Consider the following 17,150-nt stretch of genomic DNA (forward strand, 5'->3'; position numbering starts at 1 on the left):
TAAAGGAATAAATTCGATTAAGAGTTCTTCTGAAAAAAAGGTGATTGGTGGATTCCCTTTAAAGAACCGTTTTAGAGGAATATGCAGTCCTATGTTTTGTGTTCTTCATCAAGGAGTATTAACAGCGTTGGTAAAATCGATTTGTGGAATATAAATTGTAGTACCTTTCTAGTCATAAACTTATCGTGTACATAATAATGGACATAGCTTTTACTTACATCATTTTATGGCAGTTCACGGGGAGCGGTTTTGGTAAGTTTTCCTGCAAAGTCACGTTTCACAATGGCGTACTCATGTTTCACAACATTTTAAAGTAAAACGTTGAGTGAGTTCACACCGAATTTTTTGTTACCTTGTTGCTATTTTCATCAGCTGTATATGACTCTAACTGCTGCGGTCCTACCGTGACTGTTATATTACTGAACTAATGCGGTTTTTTGCATTTCCATTTAGGTAAAGGAGCTTGGCAAAATTGGTCCTATCAACTTAGTATCGAAGAAAGAGGAAAAGAAACTGGTGCTGTACTCTTGAAGGACATCAATTCTACTTGGGTACGGGTGGCAGATCTACAAGCCGATTTGGAGTACACCCTTAAAGTGGCCGCTTTCACCAGTGCAGGAGTTGGTCCCTGGTCTGCCGAATTTAAGGGAAAGACATTGAAGTCTAGCAGTAGTTTTGGAGACACTACTTTAACCAATAGTAGCGGAGGAACTACATTTGTATGGTCGGCCCGACAAGGACTGCTACTGTCTGATCCTACGGGGGAAACCTTAACAAATTTGATACCAGCTCAACAGCTACAGGTTAGATGCCTTGCTTGACTTTATTGATTAAATTTTAGCTGAAATGAAAGCTTTAAAAGACCCGCCATTAATGCGAGGAAGTGTTTTTGAATTTGTCAGTGTATTCTAAAATCGCAGCAAAATTTTAGTATGAGAACGTCAGTTGAGTAGTTCACCAATTTCTACTTCCTCTTATTGCAAAGAGAAGTACTGTTATCGTTCTGGTTTTCTAGTTTTCGTCGCAAATCTATGTTCTGAATTTTTCTAGGTATTTTATGTATATAAGGTCGTTATTTGAACACTTTTTCTTTTGTGCACTTCCACTGGTCTTGACCGTTTCATGGTAATGGAGTTTGCTCATTTTTAAGTACCACTTTTCAGAGTATGGAAAAGTACAAAAGGAAAATTCGCTCTCTTGGCCAATCAAACTGGTAATTCAGATTTTTTAAAAAACGACTCAAAAGGTTTTCTTTAAACTAGAGTTTGCCAACTCCAACTCACTGAATTCTACTTGTTACTTTAAGTTGAAATTGATTTTCATAGGTTCCTGGCCGGAAATAGGTTTTGGAGGCTCCATGTGATTTCTGAATTTTGATGTTTATCGTAGTACTAATTAGAATTCTGGATTTTACTGAAGAGTAAAATCATGTAAATGTTTCGTACCATTTCACAGCACACATCTTCCATTAACTAAAATTATCATCTTTTTTTTTTTCTTCCCCACCCAGGACAGTAGAGGACTATACCATATAACAGACATAACCTGGTACAAAGATCTGTTATATTTGGTTACAAACAGTACCAGTGTGTTATGGTACAATATGACCAGCAAAGAACGTGGCAAACTACGTGAAGTGGACACTGTTGGAAGTATAGCTGTTGATTGGGTTGGCAAGAAACTTTATTGGTCAAATCCTAAACAACAATTGGTAAGAATGTGATTATATCGATTTTTAGATGATATTAAAAACGATAAAAGTGTCGATTTATATTATAAGGTTACAATAAAATTATTTGTTTTCAAGTTTAATCATTTTTCCTAAACTAACCTTTTAGATTTTTATAAAGTTGTAACAATGAAATAATTTTACTGCATTAACTTTTCATTAATTTTATTTAGATTTTTTTAGACGTCACAAACTCTTTATGTTTAGCGTAAATCTGTGGTAAAAATGAAATGTTAAATTATGAGAATAAATGAGATAAATTTGATCACAGTTAATTTGATCATATTAATTACAGATTACTCGTGGCAATTTAAATGGAAGCGAACAGGAGCCTCTATCCATATTGACAGTTGCCAAAGAATTAAACATAGACGCCGTTGAAGCGTTCATTTATTGGTCTACTGGACACGCGGTTGAGTGTGCTCGACTAAATGGAAAACAAAGGCATACCTATTATCCGGCCGAATTATTCTCTGGAAAACAAGGTTTAATTAATTGATTGGGGAGGGGGGAGGAAAAATCATGAATCAATTTTCATTTTCATTGTATCACTCATTTTCCTTGTTTTCACTAACAAAATTCTTTTTTTTTCACCTGTTTTTACAGTGATGGGTCTTACCTTAGACATGATCACTAGAGACGTGTTCTGGATCGTTCGAAACTATGAAGGCTCCACTTTGTTCAAAGCTGACATGGCTGAAGGGAGATTTGTTGAGAATGAAGTGGTTCCAATTAAAATTGCTCTGATCCAATATCCAGATATACAAGGTAAGTTTCGTGATGAAATCTTTTAGAAGAAGTAACCCTTGGATTTTTAAGCATTTTGCTATAAGTGGAGAGAGGTTAGTTACGTACTTCAGTGCAGTCTTATAATTTATAGGATTGACACAAATGATGTATCAGTTTTTTAGGATTTGAGGCAGGTAGAAAAAAAAAAACATGAAATGCATCTTATTCAAATTAAGGTCTGAATACCATCAGCTTGAACACTCCATGGAATATCCTAGCTTTACACTACACTTTCATTTTTGGGAGGCCTTTCTTGATGCAGTATACCTTCAATTCCCCCAAATCTAATTTAGACATTTAATCGTCTAGGCGCCACGATAGCCGAGCGGTTAGAGGCTAGACCCGCAAAGCTAAGATGTATTGCGGTACTAGGCTATATTCCCAATCTATACCTTTAATGGTTAATATGAGAAATTAAATAGTAAATTATGTTTGCTAGTCGCCACGGTAGCCGAGCGGTTAGAGGCTAGACCCGCAAAGCTAAGATGTATTGCGGTACTAGGCTATATTCCTAGTCTATACCTTTAATGGTTAATATGAGAAATTTATAGTAAAGCATGTTTGCTAGTCGCCTCCGTCCACGACACCTAATTTGGTTGTTGGACGTAAAGGCTGCCTGGAAAAATAGGCAATTACTTTACTTTACTTTTATTTAATCGCCTAAAATGTAACATAACTAAACAAAAAAAAACTGTCCTACAGGACCTCTGTGTTATTTTGATGAGCACTTACTGTGGCTGAGAGACGATCGAAATGCTGTGATTGCCGATCTTACCGGATCAAATACAGCACAGTTAACATCGTTAAGCCTCACTGGCTTGCACGTGGTCACCGTTATCGATGATTCTCTTCATACATTACCTGGTAAGTGAATTGAATTTAAATAGGGTTATCTCCTTAATTAAGGCCTGGATTTGAATTTACTTCCTGTTATTACTGTTTCTAGGAAGAGGAAGTATTGGTATAATTTCCTTTTGCTTTTAGTTTCCGCCGGAAATATCCGTTTTCAGGTTTCCAAACGCACAAAACATTCAAAACCTTTGATAACATGTTTTTCGTTTCATTAACATTTTAATTGTTAAATATGCAAGTAACATCTTTCTAATTCAGTCAGCAACGTAGTGTATGACCGAAACATTATTGGACGTCAAATTCTAACTGATTATTCTAGCTTTGACGATGGATCAAAGTCTGAAACCGGAAGGGAATACTCGTACAATAAAAATGCGTGCTTCTACGAATAAAATTAGCTGTTATTATCCAGCAGTGCGAACCTAACTACAATTTCAATATCTATTTACATTTATTCAAAACACTTTACTTTGATCGCGGTTCTTACCTCTTAAGATCCGCGTTCTTGAACCTGGATAAGATTTATGAAATGGTAACTACAATTTGGAGTTGAAATAATATAAAAGTTTCACTGGAAGTGAGACTCCTTTTCTTCATAGTTTCCTAGCAGTGTCTTAGGTTTTCATTTTGAACGCTGGTGTTTTACTTACTTTAAGCTTCGGTTTTTGATACTTTCTCTCTGGGAATAAGAATTTTAGAACGCTTCCGGAGGAGTTTTGTCGTCACCCATTAATCAAAAGTGTTGTGTGTTATTGGAATAGTTAATCCTTGTTTACACTTTTGTGCTTATATTTGCATATTTTCCAATTTTTCACTTAGTTTACTAAATATTTCAGCAAGTTTATAATACATATGTATATTATGTACATATTTCCAAATTTTAGTTATGTACATCCAAAAACCAAGCCATTTCATCCTAATAACAAGAGCATTATGTTAAAATTTTGTGTGGGATTTAATTATTATTATTTTTTTTAATCTATTTAGGTATATCAGATGAAGCAAATGTAAACGCTATTCCTGAACCAGTAGACGTTGATTCTCTGAAAATTGTTGGTAATTTTAGTAATTTCAATATTTCCTGGCATCCTGTGGAAAATGTAAACTGTGGAGAAGTATTTTATGAACTTAAAATTGGGCACAGCCGTAAGAAGGAAATTCAAGTAAGTTTTTTCTGTTCGTAAATGAGAAAATAGTTATCGTTTTTTAAAAAATGTGAAACATTTCCTGACCTACTCGCGGAAGTTTCGTAATTAAAAAAAAATATAATAAAGAAAATTAAAATTCTCTGGCCCAACTTATAAGTACAGGAATAGTTCTTGCTGTATTTTCCCAGTTCTCTTTCAGGAGTGGTTTACAAACTACGAAAGTGATAGGTAGTATCTATACTTTTGTTCATTTAAACTGCGTTTTCGTAACTTCTCTTCCAAACCAGTTTGGGCCAATTATTTGGTTTTGTTTTTAAGAAATTTAAGTGTTTGCACTGTTTTTTTGTAGTGCATTTCTTCTAGAATTTTGTCATCTATGCTATTTTATACCAGCTGAGCGCAGCTTTAATCTTATTTATCTATTAATAATCATTATTTTTGTTTGTCCTGTTAAAAAGATAGAAACAACATATCCTAGTTGGCTGTATCCACTGGATGAAGTTCCTCCACCTTATACATCATTGATGATCACCGTTCGTGCATTAACCTATTGGGGAAATTCGCCCCACGTCAGGACGAATCTTCATTCTCCTGAAGGTGTACCATCGCCGCCTTCCTATCCAAGAGCTTATGTTATCTTCAACACAAGTCCTGTTGATAATCGTCAAGTGAGTAGCAAATTTTTGCCTATAATTTTAATAAAACACAAAATTTATAACAGTTTAATGAAATAAATTTTTGTTCGTTCGTTGGGGGAACCAACAGGAATCTGAAGTAATATTTCGTTGGGACCCACCGATATCGCCGAATGGTATTATCACGAGCTATTCGGTGGTGTGCTGGTTGGATGGTTCAGACAGTTTCCTTTGTAATTTACCACGTATTGACCCAAGTAAACTCAGTATTACTACGAAGGATGTACCATTCAACAACACTGCTTTCTTTCAGGTGATTTCTATTTATATTTAAACAAATTAAATTAAAATTTATGTTCAAACATAAAAAATAACTAAAGTCTTGTACGAAAACAATAATTGGTCCAGATAAGTGATCGAGTAGTTAGACAAATTCTTCTGCTTGAGTAAGTTATTGAAGAAGTTGATTGATCCAAATTGTTTTTTTTTTAAGAAATCATGTTCATTTTTATTTAAACCCAAACACACAGGTTCGAGCATGCACCTCAATGGGCTGTGGTATACCAAGTCATGCAGTGATAGCACGTACAGACCGGCAAGCGCCAATTCCACGTCTTCTGATGGCCACCAATGATACTCTAAGTTTGGCGGACATCGACCGCAGAGATAATGTGACTTTATCGCACAGCGCAGTCGGTGCTATAACTGATATCACGTATTCTAGTCATTTTGGTAAAGTCTACTGGATCGATGATAATAATCATATTGTCTACGCGAGAACTGATACACGATCTAAAGTTAAGGTATTGATTTAAATGATCCTTCGACTTCTTTTCGTCGCAAGATTCATACGAATTAAACTTGAGTTTAATGTTCAAAGGTTTTGAGCTTAAACGGTACAGGATTGAGCGTTGCTATGGACTGGGTTGGCAATGCACTCTACTGGTCTGAACGAGATGAAAGATCTGGCAATAGTGATCTAAAGAAATTGGATCTTACACAGTGGGAAAGGGGAGTTACACAAATTAAGTTGCTTTTCTCAAAAATTAACGCTTCCATCAGATCGTTGCAGGTGGATCCTTTCAACAGGTGAGTGACGTTCGATGGGAAATAAAGATTTTTATTTATATTAACTTAATTTAATTTATATTAACTAAAAAAATAACACGTTTTCCTTGTTTTTTGTAGTCACATTTATTGGCACGAAAGTCGCACGAACAATGTATCTAATCTTTGGATCGGCACTCTGGATGGATTGGAAATGAAACAATACTTTAAAGCAGCCGAAGAGAAAAGGTACTTGTGAGCAAAGAACAAGTAACTGAGAATTTAATTAAACAGCATCCGTCTGGTTTTTCTTAAAGAAAGTCACAAATTTCTCCTCGAACCTAATGAACCAATCCTTAAAAATCATGGTAAGCTATCCTAGAAATAATCTATCATCTGGCCAAAGGAATGGTGTTTAGGCACCAGAAAATGGGTCATCCCTAATCTGACGGCTCCGCCCCTATTCACTGGGTGTTCCCAGAGAGCCTGGGTACTTACCTAGGTATGGAGGTATGTTGAGAACTTTCCTACTTCTTAATTTTGGGGGGGTGCCATTGAAATATCTTCGGGGAGGGAATGTGGCACGAGAGATTTCGATTTTGCCTGGCCATGATCTATTTCTCGAACTTCTTTGGAATCTGCGGGGATCTACAGAATATCTTGGAAGAGTAGTTATCTCTTCCAATTTACTCTCTTCAAGCCTTAAAGTACCTGGATATTAACCAGTTTTTTTGATGGGAATATATCCTTCCAAGTATCCTGTTAAGTAAGGGAGCTTTTTCATAATATTTATGCAGGACAATAGAGAGGGAGTTATCAGGGTTATCCCTACTGTGGCTTTCTCTTAGCTTTCTAGAACACCCTTATGAGTTGCCACTTTCTAGAACTAGAGTTGTGCCGTAAGATGAGTGCTCTCGTCTAGCACCAGTGGGAATACCATAGATCTATTTGGTCGCAGTGCGCAACATCAGTTTAAAAAAAAAAAAAAATTAAAAAATCTGTCAACAGAAATGAGTATTATCAGAATTCATTGCTGAGGTTTCTGTTTGTTGGAGGGGGGGATAGCTGAGTATTAAAGGGTCTCCAAATTATGGAATGAAATTTTCTAGCCGATTTCCGCAACACGGTGGAGTTCATTTTAGTTGAATAAAACTAAAAAAAAATCAAACTTCAACAATGAAATTATTTCTAGAAAAGTGGGAAGAAGCGATTGCAGTTGCCCTGAAGAACCATTGGTTTCTTCTACATTTACACTTGACCTTCTAACACGTCAATTGATATGGATAGACCTAAGTACTAATAAATTGATTGCGGCTGACAAAGAAGGATGTCAATGTACAACTATTGTGGACAGTCTGTTCCAGCCACAAACTGGTAAACTTTTATTATATAATTTCATTTTTAAATTACCTACAATCTCACATTGATGAAACCTAATAAAAGAGAGTTACATACTTATTTATACAAAATCGAATTTACTTAGGTTTACCAGCGTCTTCCATAACCAGTGATCAAGAATTTATTTACTGGTCAAATGAAAGGGAAAGTCGATTGTACAATGTGGCCAAAAGAGAGATAAATGATTCCAGAGGAACGCCGGTTGATGTTCGTTTTGAATATATACCTGGTATTAGACGGATTACAGCCTTTGGGAAACATCTGCAACCATATCCGGGTAAGTAGTTATGTGAAATTCTAATCCATATTATAACTAAAAAGCGAACAGTGACCTTTTCCATTATAACCTTCCAATCGAGTTTTTTTTTTGTAAAAGATTCCTTCGATTTTCCTTTAAGTTGGTATTTTGTGTATGTTTGTAGTACTATAACGTTTAGTTAAAACCTTTTTTCGAGGAAATTCTTTTAAAGGATACCTCTAAAGTGCCACTTTTTTTTTTGAAAATAATTTCCGGTTCACCACCTGTTTAATAAGAATTTAATTCAGGAACTTATAAGAATATCGATATATCGATGAATATCGACTGTGCCGATTTGCCGCTTTACTAATCGATTTTTTAATATTTTGGTGATTTTCTGGAAAACGATTCTCCGATTTTATTTGAACTCCGTGTAGTGATTTCAAACTTATAAATGTTTAACTTTTATTCTAATATATATGTAAATAAACATGGTAACGTAATAAAACAACTGAAGGCACTTCTGTAAGAGAATGTGAGTTTAAAATGTCATTCTTTATCCTTATATATTGTTTAGGAGAGGTTACAGTATTTTGGAAAATTCGAATTTAGAGAAAATTCTTTTCCTTTTTTTGGAGAAAATTCACTTTCTGGTTATTTCGGCTGTGAAAAATATATAAATATTTATATCAATTATTTCATAGAATAACTAAAAATTTCGTGTATTCCCACCACGTATAACCATCTCATAACTAAGAAGGGAAATACAAGTTCTGTCGCACTTACGCTTGAATTAATCATTTTTTAAAAGTTACACTATTCTGTAAACACAGCCACTTAAGGGAACCACTCAAGAACTTTTAAATCGTAGAGAAACGGTTGGGGTTTTGATCTTCACAACAAATTAACCTTCAAATAATAGCCATTTGTTTTTTTAATCATCATTAATATGATTCCATTTTTGTAAGTTCTACTATTTGTTAATTTTCAGACTTAAAATGCTTAATACCACCGCAACCAGCGAATCCACTTCATCTTGTAGCTAGAACCAGTGATTCTATAACCTTAGGCATTTCAGAACCTACAAAAAATATTAACAATAACTGTTGGAATGTATCGCTGCCCAGTTCGTTGTACACTGTTTATTATGGAGTTTTGAATTCAGTAAATAATGATTCTGATTGTATTGCCAACGTTTCATTGTGTACTACTTTGGTGAGTGAATATTTCTCTTTCTCTATCTCTATTTAATCATTAATTCGACCTCTTCTCAATGCAAACCACCCCAGATCTCCTAAGATAGCATTGGAAATGTATATTTCCCACAATAAATGGATACTTTCGTTCTGTTGTCCACATTTTTTATTGTCCACGAAAGCATACTGCTTTCAATCCCCTCTAGCTTCAACAACTGTTTCTTTGAAGCCACTTGGTTGCTTGATTCTTTGAAGTGTTGTTATCATTCTAGGTACTGCACTCACCATCGTTAAAATTTTATTATCTTACAGCTGATTTCCAGGACCTTCTGTTCTTTCTGCACATGTGTGCAACATCCACCAACTTCTTTCTACGCAAACATTAAAATAAAGCACAAATTCCAAGGCTGCCATAGTTTCCTGTTTGCTTTTACTTCCTTTTACAATGCTCAGAGCGACTGTAACTTATTAAATGTCCTGAACCAGAAGTAACAATTTTTTTTTTACTGTTTTTAATTTTTTGTTGAAAACGGTTCTTACGATTCTCTTTCAACATGGTGTATCCGTTGCGCACTTGGAGAATTTTATTTAAAAGAAAGAAAATGCGATAAATGATCTCCTGGGAAAAGAGATAAGAAAATTCACTTTAAAATGCTATTTTAACATTATTTACGGTGCTGCCACTTTACTTTAATATTTTTAAATTCAGTAATTTTGTTGGCAGAACTGGGGAATGATTGGGGGATATCCTTTCATCTATGTTATATTTAGATTATTTTTCCCTCATTGCAGGAATCTTTTAAAAAAGATATAACCGTTGAAAATCTGAAACCATTCACAGAATACATATTTATGGTGACTGAGAAAAATTACTATTCAGATTTGTCTGGAGTTATCGCTGAATTAAGTGAACCAGTCATCTATCAGACTGCTGCAGGAGGTGATTACCCATTTGATAATTGTAATACTTGTTACGCATTTTTGTTATTTGTTATTAATTATAGCTATTTTGTGACTTCACTCAGCTCCTTCACCGCCTGAACACATCTCAGCTATCGTGCTAAGTCCGAACACGGTGGAAGTATCATGGGAACCGCCAAGGTTGCTCAACTCGGAGACAGTGTGGTATGAAGTGGTTTGGACTAGTGAAAGCCTGGTGGACGGTGCTCGTCATCGTGGAGAACAGGTGGTCACCTCGCCGCAAGAATCAATCCTGGCCGGCAATATGACTGGCGAAGGAGATGGAGATTCCATTATTGTCTCGTCAAGATTGTACAGACTCACGCCTGGAGTATCGTATCTAGTCAGGGTAGGAGATCTATTTCTAAATTTTACCTTATTCGATAGAATAAATAAGAAAACTCTGTTATGCGTTTTGTTGAATAAAGTCACTGCTTACTTAAACTTAAGTATGTGCATAATTTATTTATCAAATAATTTTTAATTTATTTGTTGTCATTACTGTGGAATATCTCCAAGATCTTGGAACGTAGAATATAATTTAGTAAAGATATGGCGGCCACCTTTTTATCACAAATACTAAACATTTAACCTTACTTTCTTCTTCAGGTTCGAGCATATTCTCAGAGTACTGATGTCTACTCGGAAAGCTCAGGAGTTGTTGTGAAAACGTTTCCAGAACCGAACAATCTCACGTTGATCAATGTCACAGCTTATACCCTACAATTATCTTGGGACAGAAATCCAGACATTCCTTATATTTGGTAGGTAATCAGTTGAATAAATAATCATTAAAAATTTGATTATAAACTGTAAATGATTTGATTATAAGATGATTGATTTTTTCAGCCATGAAGTAGAGTATATTGATGGCTCAACTGGAGAATCAAATCTGATACAGTCAAACTCTTCAGATAATACTGAAGAGGTTTATATGCTGGATGAACTTAAACCTAAAACAGTTTATACTTTTCGTTTGAAAATTATCTACGTGGATTTGGAGGTGCCCTTTTATTGGCCGCAAGATAATCGTTTCACTTTTAGAACGCTCGGTAAGTGAAGGGATATGTCTTTAAAATATTCCATCTGTTGCTGGTTCTGATATTGTTTGAAAATAATGAAGATAAATCATAACAGTTTGAATGAAAACTTTGCTTTGAAAAATGAACCGAACTGAATGAACCTTCCTTTATTTTTCAATAGGTGATCGCCCAAGCAGACCGGGCATTCCAGTTATACGTCATCTTAGCGGGGATGTATTCCAGGTAACCTGGGATCCGTCCAGAGAAAATGGATCACCCATAGAGATATATTGTCTGGAAGGAATCAATCTGTCGCCTAAAATTGACAGAGATAAACGTGGCACTAACGGTACAAATCTCTCAGCGACTGAAGATTCCTGGACATTGTACTATAATGGAACTGGTAAATAAAAAAAGTCATGACAAATCTTAGTAATGATATCTATAGATAAAATTTTTTTATTATTTTCAATTTTTCTGTAGATAATTACTGGATAATCTCGGATCTAAATTATCACGAAAGATATAAATTCCGTGTGAGATCTAAAAATGATTACGGCTGGAGTGATTATAGCGAAGCGAGTGGATCTTTTAATCTAACAAAAGCGGCCATGTTGGCTGTAAAATCAGAATTCACAATAATCATCTGGGTGTTGACTCCTGCGGCGATCATTCTAACAGCGTTCATCTTTTTGTGTGGTAAGATTGCTTCCTCAACTTCTATGGACCCCTTATTACAGTCCTCTAGTTGTTGTTGCAAGAAAGTTAAAATTAATTAAAAATACATTTTACAAATAGATAATATAATACTAAGGAAAATACAATTTTTCTAACTAGTTAAGACATCTTTCACGGTCTTTTTGATGAAGTGTTGTTGCAATCTTAATTTTGACACTACCTCACAATAAAACACAATTTGGCCCTCACATTCTGTTTCTATTTGACAACTTTATAGCTTTTCGAGGAATACAATCGTAGCTTTCAGGCTAATACTCTAACAAGCGTAATTCCTGCGAATATTGTTCACACTAGATTTGTTTCCTCCCATAGAGTCCAGTTATCACATTTATTTTGATTTTACAGTACTGTATCGCAACGAAAAGGTGAAAAAATGCGGCAGTGGAAACAGTACTGGCGGAGGTGGAATGCTAGTGGATGGCACAAAAGGTCCGGATGTTGAACTGGCTTCCTTACGGCAGATACCACGATGGTCGGCACATGTACAGAGTACAAACATACTTTACTCAGCTGGCGAACTAGCGCCCATAGATCTGCTACCACATTTGGCCAGAGATCAGATCACCTTGACCAAATTCCTTGGTAGTGGTGCTTTTGGTGAAGTATTCGAAGGTTTAGCTCGCAGTCTGCCTGGTGCTGAAGATCCGCAGATAAAAGTGGCTGTGAAGGTAAGTTTAAGTTTAATTAAAAACCATTTTTTTATTTCATAAATTAAAAAAATTCGCAACAAATATTCCAACAAGCTTTGGGAGTTGTTTCTTTTTACTTCTGGTTCATGTGAAAACCTCCAATCTTCCCAAAAAGTATGTTGAAATCCCCAAAGGGACAACTGGTTTAACTGTTGAATTACTTAACTTTTGTAATCTAATTAATATTCATGGCAAGATTGGCTATTTAAAATTTATCTTACAAAATAAACATTCATTCGTCAAACATCTTTTACTAGCTTCTTATCCATTTTGTTAATTAGACTTTGAGGAAAGGTGCCAATGAAAATGAAAAAGCAGAATTTTTGAAAGAGGCACAATTGATGAGTAATTTCAAGCACGCTCACATTCTCCAACTACTTGGCGTCTGTCTGGACAACGATCCAAACTTCATCATCATGGAACTAATGGAAGGTGGCGATCTACTCTCTTATCTCAGAGCTAGCCGACCTATTGGAGTTAGTCAAATTTATATTTTCTTCCCATTATTGGATATTGGTTAAGAAATTATTGTAATTACTGTTTCAATTTCTTCTTATTTCTTCCATAGAAGGCGGAAATCCGTCTAACTCTGCTGGATCTTGTGGCGATGTGTGTGGACGTGGCTCGAGGCTGTTGTTACCTTGAGGAGATGCACTTTGTACATAGAGATCTGGCCGCCAGGAACTGTCTGGTTTCATCCAGAGATCCAGCTGTAAGAGTGGTGAAAATAGGCGATTTTGGACTTGCTAGGGATATCTATAAAAATGATTATTACCGGAAGGAAGGTGAAGGACTACTTCCGGTGAGGTAAGCGTTTTTTTTTTTTTAATTTTTTTATTAGAAAATGTATTTTAATGTAGCACTTTGAAGCAAGTTTCAATTCTGTGAGAATTTCCTAGAAACAATCAGCTGAAAGATATATTTTAATTAATATGGCTTGTTGATTTATAGATGCAACAATATAAATTAATAGCTTAATATTACACTGCTGAAAACGCAAAAAAAAAAAAAAATTGTTACGAACTTTAATTCACGTCAGAAAAATATAAATGAATCGATAAAATACTCGATTAGGTAAATCTTTAGAATAGCACCCCAGAGGCGTGGCCTAATTCGAAGTGATTCTGATTCGCTGTTACTATAGAACCCGCCATATTCAAATATAAATATAAAACTATTTCTTTATTTTATATTTACACTTAAATCTAGCGGATTATATGGTAACAGCGAATCAGAATCACTTCGAATTATTTCTTTATTTCTTAATGGGGGGCTTCGCCCCCCACACCCCTGATTTTTTTCTTAATGGGGGGCTTCGCCCCCCATACCCCCCTCCTAACCTACCTAATCACCCTCAATTTTTTTATTTGTGTCACAAGATTCATTACAATAATTACACAGAACAACACAAAAGAAACTTACCTTATTCTGTGGAGTCCTTTTCCTGAGGAGGGTATACTCGTACCTGTCGAACTCCAACCTCATTCACACTACACTCATGCTTTAATTTTAAAAAAAACTGCAAATTTAAAACGCTCATACTCATAAAGTTACAAAAAAACGGCACCTCAGGTCACATACAGAGCACTCGCGGGAACTATTAATACATTAAACAGGAAGCAGTTGCTAGGCAGTAAGTGTACTGCGCATGCGTGCGAAACATAAGCGTTACGAAATTCGCACAATCCGAAACAGTTCATTCGCGGGAAGTAGTTTACATTTTCACCGGTAGGTGCGCTGTACTTCCCACCCCCTAAAAATAAACAGGCCACGCCCCCGGGGCGCTATTCTATAGATTAGCCCTCGATTATTTCTATTATTGAACGAAATTTAGTAAAAACTAATTTTATTATTTCAACTACTCAACCGAGCTTAGGGAGCGTCCTTTCTTTATCCATCATTTCTTTCTGATTCTTTCCTTTAGTCATCGTAATTCTTTTTTGTACTGCCTTAGTAACACGATTATTCAATAGAAACCGGAGTTGCTGCATTCTTTTAATGCAACCATTATTTGCCCCCTCCAAAAGAAATAATAATTTCTCAAAGCGACTTGAAAACAAAAGTTCAATCAATTTATTTTCCCTTCCTCAGATGGATGGCTCCAGAATCTTTAGTTTATGGCGTATTTACATGCCAATCAGATGTTTGGGCGTTTGGCGTGTTACTGTGGGAAATCATGTCCTTAGGACAACAGCCGTATCCAGCGCGCAACAATGTAGAAGTGTTGCATTACGTTAGAAATGGTGGACGTTTAGGACAGCCGCCGAACAGTAGCACCAATATGTAAGTAATCTTTTATTTATTTATTGCTCCATGAGAATTGGGTTTTATAGCCGCAAAAGTACTGATGGTTGAAATTAAATTTTGGCAGGTATCAGTTGATGATGAAATGTTGGAGTTTCAATCCGGAGGAAAGGCCGACGTTTCGTTATTGTTTGGACGTTTTAGATGACATTCTAAGCCATACGGATGATGTAGCGTTGCAAGGAACTTTTATAAGTAAGTTAAGATTCTTATCTTCCACAGCCTCCAAAAAAAAAGTAATACTGCTGAACAATATTACCACCGAAGCTACTATCCTATCAGTTTGCTTAAGCTCTGAATCTCCCAAACACTCTCTAGAGAGTACGCCTCTTCAAAACCTACACCAAACCTAGTGCATATCCAGTTACCTTACTTCCTCGTCCCAATCAGAAGCACTAACCGTAACAATTTTTTTCCGTTAATGGCGCTCTTCTTTGGATTTATTTATCATTCTTTGAAACTTCTTTTTCATACTTCGCTTCAACCTTATTAATTAATTTCAATTTTGATTATTCTAAAAATAATATACTTCTAACAGGCGACGGACGACAGTCCATCAGATCAGACAACCAAAATGAAGAGGTTACTACAGTTCCTGAACAAAGTATTCCCAAATATTTAGAACTACTATACGACCAGGACGATAGTTCCGGCTATGAAATACCAAGGTCGTTGGAACCTTCGTCCTTAGACACTACTACAACTACTACAAACACCCATAAACATAATGAGGACGAAGAAGACAGGTAATTTGCGGATTGTGAAATTGTTTAGTTTTTATTTTAAAGAGGATTCTCTCAGTATTTAAGCAATCTAGTTCATTTGGTAACGATTAACTTTCTCATATTCTATACTGGTAGAAGTACTACTTACCAAAAGTATCGTGATCGACAGATTATTCGATTTTGAATTTTATCACAAATCGATCTTCAAATGTGTGTGTATCTATGAATATATTAATTTTGACGTTTCGATTAAGTGCTTGCAGAAAACGCCACAATATCAAAGCACTACTTTACTGAATTGTTTTTCAAATCGTAGATTTTCTCGATTACAGTTCCTACACGATTATTGGAGCCTGAGTGCATGTGGATCAATAACTTTTATTTAAAACACTATCCCCGCCACCCAGAAAACTCTATTAAGAGCGCTTTTTGGAAAAGCGTTGAGTCAGATTCCCTCTAAAGTCCCATTTTGTCATATTCAATAAAGCATGATATGTAAAAATCAAGTTTACATAAAAATTCCTCAACTAGAAGCAACTCTTTACTCAATTAGTTTCTTTCCTTTCTCGAAAATGGATCTTAGGTTTTTCAGGAAAACTCCGTTGATATTGTACAAAAAAACATTGATTTATAATTTTTTTTCTATTTTTCCAATCATTTTTCTAGAAAAATTCATTGTAGAGCACTTCTCACAGAAGGATTAAGTGCTGCTGTAAGGTTATTTTTCAGTGATTGTGGTACTGTGTTCGATTCCCGGTTTTAGCCTTGAATTTTATTTAATGGTTAATATGAGAAATAGTAAAGTACGTTTGCTAGTCGCCTCCGTCCACGACACCTTAAATGGTAGTTGGATGTTAAGACCCGCCAGGAAAAATAGGCGATTACTTTTTTACTTTTCAGTGCAATTTACAGATTTACAAACTGTATAATAGGATGAAAAAATAATTGCCATTTCAGTCGTGATTATAGGCTTTCGACCCAGGGACTAGGTCATCTTCAGGGCTAGTTTACAAAGTAATATTTTACATTATAGGGTTGGTGTGTCTTCTGTCTTGTCTGTTCATGGACTTTTCATGAAAGAAATACGTCACCAAAAATAATGAATAGCAAACTGTATAATGTTAATTAAACATTATACATGACTCAAGAGTTCATTTTTGGCATAAGATTTGTAAGTTGAAAGTCGTGTGAGTGTGCAGACCAGTTTTTTTAAGTCTGTCCCAACATTTTAAGAGTAAATACCTCTTAAAAACCTTATCTTGAATTCACTTATTTTAAACAAATTATTTGCTTTCAGATCCAGCTTGGAAAAACTGTTACCAGTTACAATAGACTACACAAATTTAAATGGTACAAACAATCTAAATGATTGTATAAATAATACAGCATTACAAAATGGTACATTGACTGATTCTCTTAGAAGATAGTTGAAAGGAAAACAAAAAATAAACATAAACGTCGTTTTAATTTATTTAAGGGTTTTTTAAGAAGCTGATAATTTAGGTTTTGAAAAACATATCATAAATGTTGCTTGGTCTGAGATTTTTTTAAAATTAAAATTGAATTTAGGTATGATGGCGTAATGACAAATAAACAAAGCCACTTGTACTGAACAACTGTGATTTTGAATTCGAGATAGTTTTGATTTTGATATTTTGTTATTTATTAAGGATTATGATA

The 17,150-nt window shown here is 35.2% G+C and overlaps 1 protein-coding gene across 1 annotated transcript in view; it reads left to right on the plus strand.

The window, feature by feature from the left end:
* Positions 1-17,096, plus strand: part of sev (receptor protein-tyrosine kinase sevenless) — a 120,357-nt gene extending 103,261 nt beyond the window's left edge. The window contains exons 13-39 of the mRNA XM_074125081.1: positions 454-803; positions 1,511-1,711; positions 2,025-2,214; positions 2,336-2,497; positions 3,221-3,382; positions 4,358-4,533; positions 4,977-5,186; positions 5,284-5,466; positions 5,684-5,956; positions 6,034-6,242; positions 6,342-6,449; positions 7,393-7,574; positions 7,684-7,875; positions 8,828-9,051; positions 9,825-9,972; positions 10,058-10,341; positions 10,602-10,756; positions 10,842-11,044; positions 11,196-11,417; positions 11,498-11,713; positions 12,098-12,420; positions 12,723-12,917; positions 13,010-13,248; positions 14,533-14,724; positions 14,813-14,940; positions 15,284-15,491; positions 16,768-17,096. Coding sequence (XP_073981182.1) covers positions 454-803; positions 1,511-1,711; positions 2,025-2,214; positions 2,336-2,497; positions 3,221-3,382; positions 4,358-4,533; positions 4,977-5,186; positions 5,284-5,466; positions 5,684-5,956; positions 6,034-6,242; positions 6,342-6,449; positions 7,393-7,574; positions 7,684-7,875; positions 8,828-9,051; positions 9,825-9,972; positions 10,058-10,341; positions 10,602-10,756; positions 10,842-11,044; positions 11,196-11,417; positions 11,498-11,713; positions 12,098-12,420; positions 12,723-12,917; positions 13,010-13,248; positions 14,533-14,724; positions 14,813-14,940; positions 15,284-15,491; positions 16,768-16,897 — 5,465 coding nt within the window. The 3' untranslated portion in view covers positions 16,898-17,096. The remainder of the gene's footprint in view (positions 1-453; positions 804-1,510; positions 1,712-2,024; positions 2,215-2,335; positions 2,498-3,220; positions 3,383-4,357; positions 4,534-4,976; positions 5,187-5,283; positions 5,467-5,683; positions 5,957-6,033; positions 6,243-6,341; positions 6,450-7,392; positions 7,575-7,683; positions 7,876-8,827; positions 9,052-9,824; positions 9,973-10,057; positions 10,342-10,601; positions 10,757-10,841; positions 11,045-11,195; positions 11,418-11,497; positions 11,714-12,097; positions 12,421-12,722; positions 12,918-13,009; positions 13,249-14,532; positions 14,725-14,812; positions 14,941-15,283; positions 15,492-16,767) is intronic.
* The last annotated feature ends 54 nt before the right edge of the window (positions 17,097-17,150 follow it).

Source organism: Rhodnius prolixus, unplaced genomic scaffold (genome assembly GCF_049639745.1).
Source record: "Rhodnius prolixus isolate KJV_2025 unplaced genomic scaffold, Rpr scaffold_1, whole genome shotgun sequence".
Taxonomy (NCBI): Eukaryota; Metazoa; Arthropoda; class Insecta; order Hemiptera; family Reduviidae; genus Rhodnius; species Rhodnius prolixus.